Here is a 12868-nt window from a genome sequence, read left to right as displayed (position 1 = left end):
GTTTGTTTTGTTTTTCACCCTGGGGGTGTCTCTCCCCGGGACAGGGGAAGCCCCCGTTCCTTCTCTGCCGATCTCAGGCTGGCTCTGGCTCTGTCCGGGGGTGGATTCTGCGTTCCCCGAATTCTCCCGAGTCCCTCCCCTCCCCGGGGCCGCTCCCCGGCAGCCACGCCGGGCTGAGTCAGCCCTGCCCGGTTCCTGCGGGAATTCCCACCGGGACCAGCGATGTGGGAACGGCTCCGAACTGAGATCGTGATGCTCATGGGGGCTCGGGGTCTGTCCCTCACCTGCAGGACCTGTCGCGGTGTCACCCTCGTCCCCTCCCCGGCCGCGGAGCTGTGGCTGTGCGGAGCGGTCACTTCCCGGTGCTCCGGGCCAGCCCTCCCGTGAGCACCGAGCCCTTCCCGGCTCCGGTACCAGCTCCGTTCCTCCCCCTTTTCCCTCGCAATGAAAGCTTTGCCAGATGTGCGACGCGCCCCCTTCCAGATGTGGCCGTGCCCCCTCCACCCCCTTCATCCTCCGGTCCCAAAGGCACCGGCGATGCCACGAAGGGACAGGAGGAGAGGGAGCCGGGGAGGGCTCGGGGTGGATATTTGGGAAAGTTCCTCCTGGAAAGGGAGGTCAGGCCTTGGCAGGGGCTGCCCAGGGAGGTTTGGAGTGCCAGTCCCTGGAGGTGTCCAAGGAATTCCTGGACATTGGTCTGGGTGAGCAGGTGGGGGTCGGGCTTGATGATCTTGGGGCTTTTCCAATCTCAGTGATCCCGGTATTCCAAGATTTAGGAAAAAAGCATCTCCATCCCTCCAGACTCCCCAGGGAAAGGGGCTGCACCCCCGGGCAGGTGAACTCCACACCTGACCTGTGGCCATCGAGCTGGAATGATGCTGGCAACAGGGATCCACCCTGAATCCCTCTCCCCTCTCAGGGATCCACCCTGTGCCACCTCCTCCCCTCCACCCTGTGCCCCAGGCCCCAAGGCTGGGCTCTCCTGGTGGTGTTTTCCCGATTTTTGGGGGATTTTGGGCAGCAAACGGCAGTGGGAGGCTCCACAGTACTTCTCCCCAGGAGGCCCAGGTGTACCCTCTCCTGTCCCCATGGCACACAGGTGTCCCTGTCCCCTCCCCATGGCACACAGGTGTCCCTGTTCCCTCCCCACGTGGCCCAGCCACGCCCTGTCACATCCCTGGGCCTGTCCCAGCCCGTGTCCCTGACAGGTCACCTGTGTCCCTCTGCCCCTTCCTGACAGGGACGCGCCCGTCCCCCTCCCAAAACCTGCCCCTTTGTCTCCCTCTTTTGCAATTTTGTGTTTTTCTGGCACCAGTTCCTCGTGCTCTGGGATTACGAGGCTGGCAGGGAGATGTTTAACCACCGCTGCCATTCCCACTTCCCAAAATTTTTAATGACCAGCATGGGGGTGGACTGGGGTGGAGGTTCCTCACCAGCCCCTGCAGCCACTTGGGGTTCACTGGGGACACTGGGGACACTGGGGAGGACACCTGGGGGTGGCAGTGTTTGCCAATGTCCTGGGTCATCACTAGGTAGCAATTCCAGCTGCTGGGAAATGCCACCTCCCAGGACCAGCTGGCAGAGCTCCGACACGTTGGCGTGCCCGCATTTATGCCCAGGTTTGACTCCCTGAATTCAGGGGGAACGTCCTCATGGGGGGGGGGGGGGGGGGGGGGAGATGAGCAAATTCAGCAGCCAAATTCACCAAAAAAAACCATCAGTGACAAACCACATCATCCCACTGGGTAAAACCAGCATCATCCTGCTGGAGACCCCCGCCCAGAAAAGTCCCTCTGCCACCATTTCCATCAAAAACTCGGGGAATGTTCCAGAAAAGCCATCCCTGACCCTGTTCCCCTGTACCACCCCTGACCCCCCAGCCCACCCTCTCACAAATGTCATTTTTGGCATTTCCTTGTCTAACCTGATGAGTTTGGGGCTTCCCCTCCCTCAATAACAGTTCCTGGAGCCGGGTGAGGAATCTGAAATCCGTACCTGGGCGTGCTGAGCTGCCTTGCACAATTCCTGGGGTGATTGGCCCGGAGGGAACCCGAGGCTGTCACAGCTCCAGGAGGGTATAAAAAGCCTCGTGTCCTGCTCAGCATCACTCGATCCCGAGCTGCTCCTCTCCTCCCGTGTGTCCTCTGCAGAGCCCAGCACTCCTCAAGGTGAGCAGCTCCTTCCAGGCAGCACCAGGAGCTGATCCCCATCCTGGGATTCCCTGTAGTGTTTGTCCCTTCGTTCCCAGCAGGATGAAAACCGACCTGGAGCTGGCGCTGGAATGCGCCGTCAACGTTTACCACCGGTACGCGGTGCAGCGCCCCGTGGACGATTACCTGAGCAAGAACGAGTTCTCCAAGCTGCTCAAGGAGACGGCCGAGCCTTTCCTCCGGAACACGGCACCGGTGAGATCCCGGAAACACGGGATGGGAACGGGCTGGGAAGATTCTCTCATTCCCAGAGGGTTGGGAAGGGACACATGGAACTAGGCTGAGCCTAGAACTCATCCAGCCCGGCCTTGGCATCCCAGTTTGGGATGGGTGACACTCCAGTTTGGGATGGGTGACACTCTAATTTGGGATCAGTGACACTGATGGATGTTGGATGCTTCCAAGGATGCTTGGGGATGGGGGAGCTGCCCAATTTGGGATTTTTTTGGGGTTCAGCCCACGGCCGAGGGTGGGCAGGGTGACCCCGAGCTGAGCCTGCTCCCCGTTTGTTCCCCCTCAGCCCAACACGAGCACCGACAGCTACATCAACCAACTCTTCACCAAAGCCGACGCCAACCACGACGGCCGCCTCAAGTTCACCGAGTTCCTGAGCACGCTGAGCCTCGTGGCCATCGATGCCCACAACAGGTCCCACGAGGGCCCTGGTGGCGACCATGGCCACGACCACGACCACGAGCATGGCCACGGGCACGGGCACGGCCACAGCCATCGTCGCTGAAATGGAGACGTCCCCGTGGTGGCCACGGGACTCTGTGTCCCCGAGGAGCCTCAGCCCTCGCCTGTAACCAAACCTTTGTCACCTGCTTCTACTCCGTGGCACTGAAATAAAATTTACTTCTAGCACCAAACCCATCTGTGTTCTTGTGCTGGGGTCTCTGGGGAGGGGGTGACGCCCACCCAGCCTGGGATTAAATGTGGATTATTATTAATGGGAAAAGTAATGGGAAGGGGAGAGCAGCAAGGGGGGAGATTGGTGTGGGGAGAGGACAAAGCACTGGGGGATCCCCACTGAGCAGAGGGGGCTCCTGGAGAGTGTCAGATCCCAGGGTGACCCCAGACCTCGGCAGGTGAGGAGGGGGCAGCACCCCATGAGTCTGGGAGCTCCTGGGTAGGAGCAGCTGAGGTTGCACAGGAACATTCCCAGCTTGTCCCAGTCCCTCTTGGGACCAGATCTGGGAAGTGCCAGGGGTGAAACTCAGCTGGGGGGGTCCTTTCCTTCCCTGGGTCTCGGCTGAGACTCAGCCCTGGGGCTGGGGGTGTCACATTTTAGGGGTGTCACATTCTGGGGTTGTCACATTTTAAGGGTGTCACTTTCTGGGGGTGCCACATCCCAGGGATGCTGCATTCTGGGGGTGTGTGGGATGTTTCTGTAACCCCCAGAACAACCCAGCAGCCCCAGCAGAGCCCAGGGTGAGGCTGAGGGGCTCTGGGGGCTCCGGGAGCTCTGGGGGTTCCATCCCAGGAGCTGCTGGGAGGAATGGCCACTCTGCAGAATAAATCAAACATTTCGTGGTTTGGGACACATCCCCCAAGCCATGATACCCCTAAAGCCACCGTGGACTCCTGGGGGGTGAAACCAGAGTGGGAAAGAGCTCCTGGATCCATCAGTGAGGGCAAAACCTCGGGAGGCTCCCACAATTCCAACATTGGCCAAAACCAGGAGCCTGTCCTGGTGAAACCAGGGAGGTCTGGGTTTTACTCGGTGACACAGGATAGCTCTGACTTCGGGGAGCAGCCCTTGTCCCTCTCTGTCACCCCGGTGTCACTCAGGCATGGCTCCCCTTGCAGGGCTGGGCTGCCTCCCCCATGGGTTTTAGGGAAAAAATGTGGGAAAGTTGGGAAAGAGGCTGAGTGTGGGAGCGGCAAAAGTGCATCCGAGGAATGGGGATAAAATTTGGGATGGGTGACATCCCAGTCTGGGATAGGTGGCACTCCAGTTTGGGATAGGTGGCATCCGAGTTTGGGATGGGTGACACTCCAGTTTGGGATCAGTCAGCAAGGAGCGGTACCGGGAAACAAAAGGAGCAATAATGACTCAGGGATACGGGAATCAAATCCCTGCCATGCCCTGGAGACACAGGATTATCCTCAAACAGGAACGGGCACCCCGGTTCTGCTGGTCCTTCCCTTTTCCTGGCACCCATTATCTGATTTTTAATCTTCTCATTGTCTGCTCGTTCTTGTCCCTAACTCGAGTGACACAGAGGTGACAATTGCAAAACTCCTGGCGGTTCCTGCACCAGCCAGAGAAGACCCAGACCTTGGGTTTTCTCCTGGTTTTGTGCCCAGTTTCCTCCAGAAAATCTCTGGAGCGAGAGCAGAGGTCTGGAACAAACAGGCAACAATGGAAAATGTTCTGGAAAACAAGTTATAAAATACAGATGCTGCGTTGTCTTGGGTGGTGTCCAACCAGCCTGGGTTGTAGAAAACAGAAATCACATTAAAAATTCATCCAGGGGACAAAGCTCTCGCTGTTCCATGTGGAACATCTTCGTTTGCTCCTGCAGCAGAAGCAAAATGTGCAAATTAATTTTTTTTGTCGCATTGCAAAACTCTCCCAAGATTCGGCAACTTCTGCCCGAGCGGCCTTGCCCTCGACACCGACGTGTGACAAACCCGGGGTTTTTCCCCTCCCTGAGCCCTGTCAGAGGTGACAGAGGGGACAAGGACAACATTTCCAAAGCCTGGTGGGTGCAACCAGGAACTGCCAGCAGAGGAATGAGGCCGGGAGGGGCTCTGGGGCTCCCACCTGGCAATTTCCAGGTGCGGGAAAAGTGAACTCAAGCTGATGCTTGTGGCAGGTGTGTCACAGGTCTGATGAAAGAGGACCTCGGGCAGGTATAAAAGGGCTGCTGCAGGCTCCAGGGTGAGAGCGAGCCATCCGTGCCCTGCAAACCCTCCTTCGACACCAGGGTGAGTAGGACAGAGATGATCCTTGCAGGGGAAACGAGGAGGGAGAAGAGGATTTTTGGGATGTGGCCCCAGCCCTGGGATGTAGAGCAGGAGGTTGGTTTGGGTTGGAAAACCAGCACCAGTTAATGGCATTTTGGTGCCATCTTCACCGGAGGCAAATTCCGCGCCCTCAGTGGCCTGACCCCTCTTCCCTCACCTGAAAAATGTCCCCAGGTGTGTTGGAACAAGAGGCAAAGCTAAACTGGAACTGTGACCCAGCAAAATCCCCGAATCCCCCCATTTCCCATCCCCAAATCCCCCCATTTCCCACCCCCAAATCCCCCCATTTCCCATCCCCAAATCCCCCCATTTCCCATCCCCAAATCTCCCAATTTCCTGCCCCACACCAAAGAGCTGAAGGGCTCAGCCTGGGCAGGACGAGGCTCCAGGTGCAGCTCCCGTTGATTTTTGGCTCCTCTCACGACCTGGAGGTTTGTCCCAGATCCCTGCAGGTCCCTCCGGAGCTCAGCCATGTCCTCCAGCACCCACAGCCACTCCGGGAGCCGGCAATTCCCGGGGAACTGCACCCTGGAGAGGGCCCTGCAGACCGTGGTGGATGTTTTCCACCAGTACAGCATCCGCCAGGGAGAGCTGGACCTGCTCAACCTCAGCGACTTCAGGACGCTGCTGACGGAGCAGGCGCCCTCCTTCCTGGGGACCTGTGTGAGTGCAGGGGGAAAATCCTGTGGGGATGGGGGACAGGGGGAAAAAGGGACAGGGGGACAGAGGGGACAGGGGAGAGGCTTTGTGATCCCAGCCAGCCTGGGGTCACTCCCTGCTCTTCCTCCTTCCCTTGGCAGCTGTGGGGGTTTGGGATAAAATCCTGACCCCTTTGGGGTTTAATTTGGGATGAGGTCTAAGGGTGATGGGTTTAATTTGGGACTAAGGATGAGGGGTTCAACCTGGGACTAAGGGTGATGGGTGGAATAAGAGTGATGGGTTTAATTTGGGACTAAGGGTAATGGGTATAATTTTGGACTAAGAGTGATTGGTTTAATTTGGGATCAATGGTGAAGGGTTTAACCTGGGACTAAGCGTGATGAGTTTAAATTTGGACTAAGAGTGATTGGTTTAACTTGGGCTAAGGATGAGGACATCCCACAGCTTCCAAACCCTCCCAGGGCAGGGCAGGACCCTCCCAGCTCCGTTTACCCCACGGGGGTGGAGCTGTGGAGAGACTTGAGCCCAACTCGTGTCCCCAATTTCAGGACAGGAACCAGGCCGGGTACTTGGAGAAGCTGTTCCAAGAGACCGACCTGAACAAGGACAAGGAGCTGAGCTTTGAGGAGTTCACCATCGTGCTGAGCAAGCTGGCGGATGACGCCCATCGCATCAGCCACGGCTCCGAGCGCTGCGGGCCCGACCGCGACTGAGCCTGGAACGCAAAACCGGGACGGGGGAGCTTTGGGGATGGGCTCGGGTTGATCCCTGCCTGCTTGGGACTGCCTGGAACACAATAAAGCATCACTTGGAATTCTCTGAGACTTTCCCGTCTCCTCATCCGCGCTGGGCTGGGAGGTGGGGTCACTGCGGGGTTGCTGGAACCTTGGAAATGGAGAATTTTAGGGTTTTTAGGCACTTTTTAGTCACTTCTAAGGTAATTTTAAGGTTTTTTTAGGCATTGACCCCCCCCCACTGCTTCTAACCCAAGGCCATGCAGAAAGCTTCGAAAATTGAATTACAAAACTGGGATTATGTGTGTGTAGTTTGTATAGAAGTGTGTAGTATCACACGGTGGAAAAATTAGCATTTGGAGTTTTAGGATATAGTAATAAATATAAAGGAAGATGGAGGTTTTAGCTTAGTCCTTTTGACTTCTTCTTCGTGGGTCTAAGTGATTTTGTTTAATTAGATTAAAAAATCAGATAATAAATATAAATAATGGGATAAATTATAAATATGAAATAAATAATTAGATTAAAAAAACCAAGAAATATTGTATTTATTCCCAACTCTGGCAAAAATAAGATAAAATCCCTGGACCCCCCCGGACCTCCTCTATCACCCCCAGGGTGACCAAAGTGACCCAAGGAGGTTTCCTGAGATTGCACCAAAATTCTGCAATACTCCCGGACACCCCCATTGTGAAACGTTCCAGATGTTCCAGAACCCCCCCCCATTGTGAAATGTTCCAGAACTTCTCAGCTGTGAAATGTTCCAGATGTTCCAGAACCCCTCCAGCTGTGAAGTGCCCCTGACATCTCCAGATGTTCCAGAAGCCCCCATTGTGAAACGTTCCAGATGTTCCAGAAGCCCCCGGCTGTGTAACCAGAGCACCCCAGCAGCGAGGGCTGGGGGCTCGGGATGGAATCACAGAATCCTGGGATGATTTCACTCGGGAATCCCCTCCAGGATCGAGTCCAGTCCCCACCTGGTGACCCAGACTGGTGTCCAGTCCTTCCCTGGGCGCCTCCAGGGATGGAGACTCCAAACCTCAGTGCCCAAAGCTCCTCCCATGAGGAAATTCCAGCTGCAAGGCCGGGAGTTCTCTGCACGGTTCCATCTCCTCTGGAGCTCCTGAACTCGCCCCAGGCCCATCTGGGATTTTGTTTTGGGCTCCTCTTGGTGTCCGAGCACAACCCGAGGCCGGGCAGGTTAAACCAACCCCAAAGCAGTGTGCTGAGTCAGCAGGCAGCTCCTTCTCATGAGGAAACACCAGAAAATCTCGTTTTGCTCCCAAACCTGGCAGCTCTGAACCTGCTGAACCTCTGCCACGCCGAGAAACAACAACACACACAAAAAAAGAAACCCCCCCAAAAAAAAAAAGAACAAAAAAACCACCAAACCACAAAGCGAAGACAAAGCCCTGGAAAAAATGAGAAAAAAAAAAAAAAAAGAAAAAGAAATAAAAACGCACCTTTGAGCCACACCTGGGCTCTGCAGCTCAGGGCACACCTGGGGTGGGGAGGAGCTGCCCTTGGCACGGATGGAACCGGAGCTGCTGGAGCTCTGCCAGCCTGGGAACACGCCCGGGTGGTTCCACGTGGAGAGCTGGTTGCTTCAGGCTGGGCACGGTCCCGGTGCCACCTCTGTCCTTGTGCCACACTCTGCCCTGCCCAGGCTGCGGGTGGCACTCGCTGCTCTGCTCTGCTCTGCTCTGCTCTGCTCTGCTCTGCTCTGCTCTGCTCAGGGGTCAAAAGCTACAGCGGAGATTTTGGAGCTTTCTTTTTCCCCAGCCTCGGTGGGAAGTTTTGTACCACTTAATTAGTGGTTTGTCTCATTGTCTTCTGCCTTCGCTCAGAGCCTGGATTGAAAAACACACGAAGGAAATGGATTTTCTCGTGCTTGGGATTGGTTGTTTATTAAATTTTATTAAAAAGTACGGAGCATTCAGCAGCACTTGCGGCTTCCTGCTGGAAGCCAGCAGAGTGGAGACAGATCCTGCTGCTACAAGGTGCCTTAAAGCTAAACACTCCAACAGATAATTAACACTTATATTATTTATATTTTAACCTAAAAATTAGCTTCCCTAGTGACCCTCAGTGTGACAATTTCACAATCAGAAACTATTACTTGAAACCCATGAAGAAGAAGATGAGCGTGAAAAGAGACACAATTCAAAATCTTCTATCTTGTCTCATTACTACGCTGTAAAAACTTCAAATTTAAAACTCTTCAGGGATGGGGACAAGGGATAGGGATGGGGACGGGGACGGGGACAAGGACAAGGGAAAAGGGACAGGGATGAGGACAGGGATGGGACAGGGACAGGGGACAGGGGACAGGGACAGGGGACAGGGGACAGGGATGGGACAGGGATGGGGACGGGGACAGGGACAGGGACAGGGACAAGGGAAAAGGGACAGGGACAGGGGACAGGGACAGGGACAGGGGACAGGGGACAGGGACAGGGACAGGGACAAGGGAAAAGGGACAGGGATGAGGACAGGGATGGGACAGGGACAGGGACAGGGGACAGGGGACAGGGATGGGACAGGGATGGGGACGGGGACAGGGATGGGGACGGGGACAGGGACAGGGACAAGGGAAAAGGGACAGGGATGGGGACAGGGGACAGGGACAGGGACAGGGACAAGGGAAAAGGGACAGGGATGAGGACAGGGATGGGACAGGGGTGGGGACAGGGGACAGGGACAGGGACAGGGACAAGGGAAAAGGGACAGGGATGAGGACAGGGATGGGACAGGGACAGGGACAGGGGACAGGGGACAGGGATGGGGACAGGGGACAGGGATGGGGACACAGCCACCCCCACCTGACACCCCGAGCTTGCGGGAAAAGCCACAGAGCCCCTTTTTTGGGGAACTTCCCGGAGCCTTGAGCAACACCAGGGGACACAACGGGGACATTTCACAAGGGCTGGGCTATAAGAGACACCGGGCTGGCACCGGTGCCACCCGTGCCCACCCCAGGACCTCGCTGTGGTGCCAAGATGAGCAAGGCAAGTCCAGGGTTTTTTTTGGGGGGAGATTTTTTGGGGTTTTGGGGCTCTTTTCCAGGTCACCAGGGGTGTGAGGATCCCCAGGGAGCTTCTCCCCATCCCCACGAGGAGGAGAGAGGATTTCTCCTGGGTGAGATTCCCAAACACCAAGGAGGCTCCTGGATGTCAGATCTCGCGTTCTGCGTCCCCAAAAAGGGGTTTTGGGGTGTTATCACCTGCTCCGTGTCCCCTAAAATGATTTTTGGGATGTTGCCACCTGTTCTGTGTCCCCACAGAAGTTTTTTTTGGGGTGATATCCACTGCTCTGTGTCCCCACAGAAGTTTTTTGGGTTTTTTTTGGGTGTTATCACCTGCTCTGTGTCCCCACAGAAGGTTTTTGGGGGTTTTTTGGGTGTTATCACCTGCTCTGTGTCCCCACAGAAGGTTTTTGGGGGTTTTTTGGGTGTTATCACCTGCTCTGTGTCCCCACAGAAGGTTTTTGGGGTGTTATCCTCTGCTGTGCTGGGTTTATGAGCAGAGCCAGGCTTAGGGGGGATAAAACAGCTCTCAGCTCTCATTCACACCTGCACAGGGCAGAGCTCCTTCACCCTCCTGGGACAAAACCCCAACATTTATCCCCAAAAAAGGAGCAGCTGATCCCAACCTTACTGTCTCGGGGTGCCACACGAGGCCGGGGCTGCTGCTCCTGGATTTCCCTGGAGATTTGTTCTGAGCTTTTGTCCCCCAGACCCAGCAGAGCCAGGAGCCGCTGTCGGAGCTGGAGAAGGCCATGGACATCATCATCGATGTCTTCCACCAGTTCTCCCGGCGGGAGGGGGACAGGGACACCCTCACCAAGAAGGAGCTCAAGCTGATGATTGAGAAGCAGCTGGCGAATTACCTGAAGGTGAGAGTTGGATGCCAGCACCTGGATGTCCCCAGGATGTCCCCAGGGTGTCCCCAGAACCTTCTCCCTGAAGGAACCCCCACAGCTCCCAGGCTGAACCTTGTCCTGGGGTCACTTTGTGATGTTGGGTTGGATCCTCACTCGTCTGTTTAACCCAGAAACAAGTTTTGTACATTTAAGGTTGGATTTGGGAGTGAAGGGAGCCGGGGGAGGAGAAGCAGTGGAATGCCCGAGGTGGTTTTCTCAGGTTTTTTCAGGTTTTTGCCCTGAACCAGAACAGCTTGCAGCCTCTTCTCTGCAAAAATCGGGATCACGGTGCCCAAAATCCTCTTTTTTTTTTCCCCTGGAAATCACACCTCAAACACTCCCCAAAGCCCCCCTTTTTTTCTTCTTCTTCTTTTTTTTTTTTTTTTCCTTTTTGCTTTCCTAAAACCGAAGGAAATTTTTTTCACCCCAGGACAGGGGAGAGGAATTTTGAGAGGATTCTTCCCTCACCTTGTCCCCTCCTCCTCTGCAGCACGTGAAGAACAAGGCCACCATCGACCAGATCATGAAGGACCTGGACATCAACAAGGACGCCCAGATCAGCTTTGGGGAGATGATGCTGCTGGTCACCCGTGTCACCTGTGCCACCCACGAGCACCTGCACGAGGTGGAGGACCAGCAGCACCACCAGCACCAGCACCAGCACCACCACTGAGGCAGCCCAGCCCCTCCCAGGAACCCCTGGAGCTTGGGGAAAAACCTCCCAAAAAAACCAAATCCAGCCTCAAACCCTGCCCAACTCCTTCCCCTTCCTCCCGTTTTGCTGCCAAATAAAGATTTACCAAAGATTTTCCCGTGTCTCTGTGGGTTTTCCTGGGATTTTCTCACCTGGAACTAGGTGAATCCACCTTAGGGACCAGGCTGTGGATTCCTGGCGGTGAGGTGGGTGCCCGGGAATTTGGGGTTTGCTGCAGCTGCTCGTGACTCATGGTGTGCTCCAGAGCTTGGGGTTGCGCTGGGATTTGACAGATTTTTGCGTTTCCAACTGTGGGAAAAAAAAACCCAAAAAACCAACATTTTTGGCCTGGAAACTCTCCCCAGGTCTCGTAAGCCTGAGCTGTGGAGGTGGGCAGGAGCTGGGAGGAGGGATGGGGAGGGATGAGCATTATTTTTTGGAGAAAAACACTTTTTAGGGTTTTTTTTCTTTCCCTTTTAAGACCTTTCTGCTCCACAGATGGGGGTGGACACGTTAAGTTTTGAGCAGCTGCTCAAAAGGACAAGAACAGGAAACAACCCCAATTCCTCGCTCAGAACACCCCAAATTTGCACCAAAAAAGTTCAGTTGTGAAAAACCATCTGCTTTCCAGAGGGCAAAGATGACTGGAAACACCGATGGAGCTGCTGAGCAGCTTCCCAAGCTCCTGATTCCCAAACCCCTCTGGGAGCAGGAAAAGCACCAGGGATGATTTCCCAAGGGTGACTCAAAGCCCTGAAATCACCCAGCTCCGGGAAGGAACCTTCCAGAAGCTTCCCCAAAGCAGCGGAGCTGAAGCAAGACCCCACAATTAACACAAGAGCTCCCCAGGTTTGCTTCACCCCCAGGTTGCTTCATCTTCCTCCAGAGCCGGTTTTGACACCCCCAAAATGTCCAATTCCTCCTGAGAAGGTCAAATCTGAGGCAGGAGCAGCATCCCCTCAGCTCCGAGCCCCAAAACCGACCAGGAGCCCCAAAACCAGGAACGCCAAAATCAGGAGCCCCCAAAACAGGTGACCCCCAAAACCAACCCCATCCTGTGGAGTTTTGGGGTTTCTGGAGCAGGAGAAGACCCCAGATCCCACCGGGCTGGATCCCCAGGACACGCCAGCCTTGGGGATGAGGATTTGCAGATTTTTGGGAGGTTTTTGGGGGTGCAGCTGCTCTGTCCCTGCACAGCCTTCCCCGGGATGGAGGCAGGGGCCAGCCCGAGGTTCCGCGGGTTCTGTGACTGGGAATTTGTCCCCCCTGGGGTTGTTGGGCAGGAGGGGACAGAGAATGAACCTGCCACAAACACCCCGAGAGGTCCCCAAATCCACAGGGATCCTTTTATCCCAAACCCACAGGGATCCTCTCATCCCAAATCAGCGGCTCCGCGGTCCTGGAGGGATTTTCCAACCTAAAAAATCTCCGTGATTCGGAGCCGGGCCGGGCTCCTGCTGCCACCTGCTGGGATGTGACATCGCGGAGATGCGACACTGGAAAGGACCGAGGGACCTGCAGGGACCTCAGAGTCCTGGGGAGATCTGGGGGGCTCTGGGGGGGCTCCTGAGAGCCTCGGAGAGCTGGGGTGGAGGGCGCAGAGCTGCACTCAGGGACTCTTCCAGGAGCACACAGGGAACCAAAGGGGACAAAGGGACCGTCCTGAGCCAGGGCTC

General features: G+C 55.7%; 3 protein-coding genes across 3 annotated transcripts; all 3 read left to right on the top strand.

The window, feature by feature from the left end:
• Positions 1-2252: 2252 nt before the first annotated feature.
• On the top strand, positions 2253-2949 carry LOC134055315 (protein S100-A9-like). Its single transcript, XM_062511579.1, has 2 exons — positions 2253-2405; positions 2731-2949. Exons 1-2 carry the CDS (start codon positions 2253-2255, stop codon positions 2947-2949), a joined length of 372 nt encoding a protein of 123 aa, XP_062367563.1.
• Positions 2950-5654: 2705 nt separating this feature from the next.
• Positions 5655-6556, top strand: LOC134055178 (protein S100-A7-like). The gene is made up of 2 exons (XM_062511325.1): positions 5655-5846; positions 6392-6556. Exons 1-2 carry the CDS (start codon positions 5655-5657, stop codon positions 6554-6556), a joined length of 357 nt encoding a protein of 118 aa, XP_062367309.1.
• A 2990-nt stretch (positions 6557-9546) lies between these two features.
• Positions 9547-11307, top strand: LOC134055230 (protein MRP-126-like). Its single transcript, XM_062511408.1, has 3 exons — positions 9547-9585; positions 10313-10471; positions 10989-11307. Exons 1-3 carry the CDS (start codon positions 9577-9579, stop codon positions 11169-11171), a joined length of 351 nt encoding a protein of 116 aa, XP_062367392.1. The 5' UTR covers positions 9547-9576; the 3' UTR covers positions 11172-11307.
• Positions 11308-12868: the final 1561 nt, after the last annotated feature.

Source organism: Cinclus cinclus, chromosome 31, assembly GCF_963662255.1.
Source record: "Cinclus cinclus chromosome 31, bCinCin1.1, whole genome shotgun sequence".
In the NCBI taxonomy this organism is placed as follows: Eukaryota; Metazoa; Chordata; class Aves; order Passeriformes; family Cinclidae; genus Cinclus; species Cinclus cinclus.
Note: the sequence above shows the minus strand (reverse complement) of the source record. Positions and strands in the feature narration are given on the sequence as shown.